Source organism: Rhincodon typus, chromosome 26, assembly GCF_021869965.1.
Source record: "Rhincodon typus isolate 14 chromosome 26, sRhiTyp1.1, whole genome shotgun sequence".
NCBI lineage: Eukaryota > Metazoa > Chordata > Chondrichthyes > Orectolobiformes > Rhincodontidae > Rhincodon > Rhincodon typus.
This window is the reverse complement of record NC_063357.1, coordinates 2,465,238-2,466,027: the sequence shown is the minus strand read 5'-3', so window position 1 is coordinate 2,466,027 and position 790 is coordinate 2,465,238. Positions and strand designations below refer to the sequence as shown.

General features: G+C 49.6%; 1 protein-coding gene across 2 annotated transcripts in view; it reads left to right on the top strand.

Annotated features, from left to right (window-relative positions):
• The first annotated feature begins 35 nt into the window (after nucleotides 1–35).
• The window catches only part of tekt1 (tektin 1), a 14,788-nt gene continuing 14,033 nt past the window's right edge, over nucleotides 36–790 (top strand). For both annotated transcript variants that reach the window (XM_048612659.1, XM_048612658.1), the window contains exons 1-2: nucleotides 36–96; nucleotides 534–743. In XM_048612659.1, coding sequence (XP_048468616.1) covers nucleotides 69–96; nucleotides 534–743 — 238 coding nt within the window. In that variant the 5' untranslated portion in view covers nucleotides 36–68. The remainder of the gene's footprint in view (nucleotides 97–533; nucleotides 744–790) is intronic.

The following is a 790-nucleotide window of genomic DNA, read 5'->3' as shown; positions in this document are numbered from 1 at the left end:
AATTTTGGGCCCCATGTCTCAGGAAGGATGTACTGGCCCTGGAGCAGGTCCAGAGGAGGTTCAGGAGGATGACCCCAGGATTGAAAGGCTTAACACGTAAGGAATGTTTGAGGACCCTGGGTCTATACTCAATGGAGTTAAGAAGGATGAGGGGGGTCCTAAGTGAACTTTACAGAAAACTGAAAGGCCTGGATGGTGTGGACATTGGGAAGATGTTTCCATTAGCAAGAGATATTAGGACCCAAGGGCACAGTCTTAGAGTAAAAGGAAGACTCCTTAGAACGGAGATAAAGAGAGTGGTGAATCTATGGAATTCATTGCCACATAAGGCTGTGGAGGCCAGGTCATTGAGTATATTTAAGACAAAGATAGATAGGTTCTTGATTGCCAAGGAGTACCACGTTGTAGGTGCTAACTAAATGCAGGTGTCCGTTGCTGTTCCTAACAAAGGATTTGAGAACTGCTCCCCCATCATCATCATGATGAATGTAAAGACTGGTGATTGTTGATGGGATTGAACCACTTGTTTGCAGGAGCTGGTAGGAGCGAGGCGATGGCCAAACTGGTCCAGTCCAGAACCAAGTTCCTGCCCCAGGAGTGGCACCTATCGAACAAGAGCCGCTACAACGATGCCGAGGTACAGCGCTCCCGGTCTGAGCGCCTGGTCTTAGAGAGCGAGAGGCTGGTGGGAGAGATCGAAAACAGCACCAGGAAGACCCAGCGAGATGTCAACAAGAAACTCGGTGAGTGTTCTGCTGTCTCTCCCTGCAGCCTGGCCCCAAACACGCAT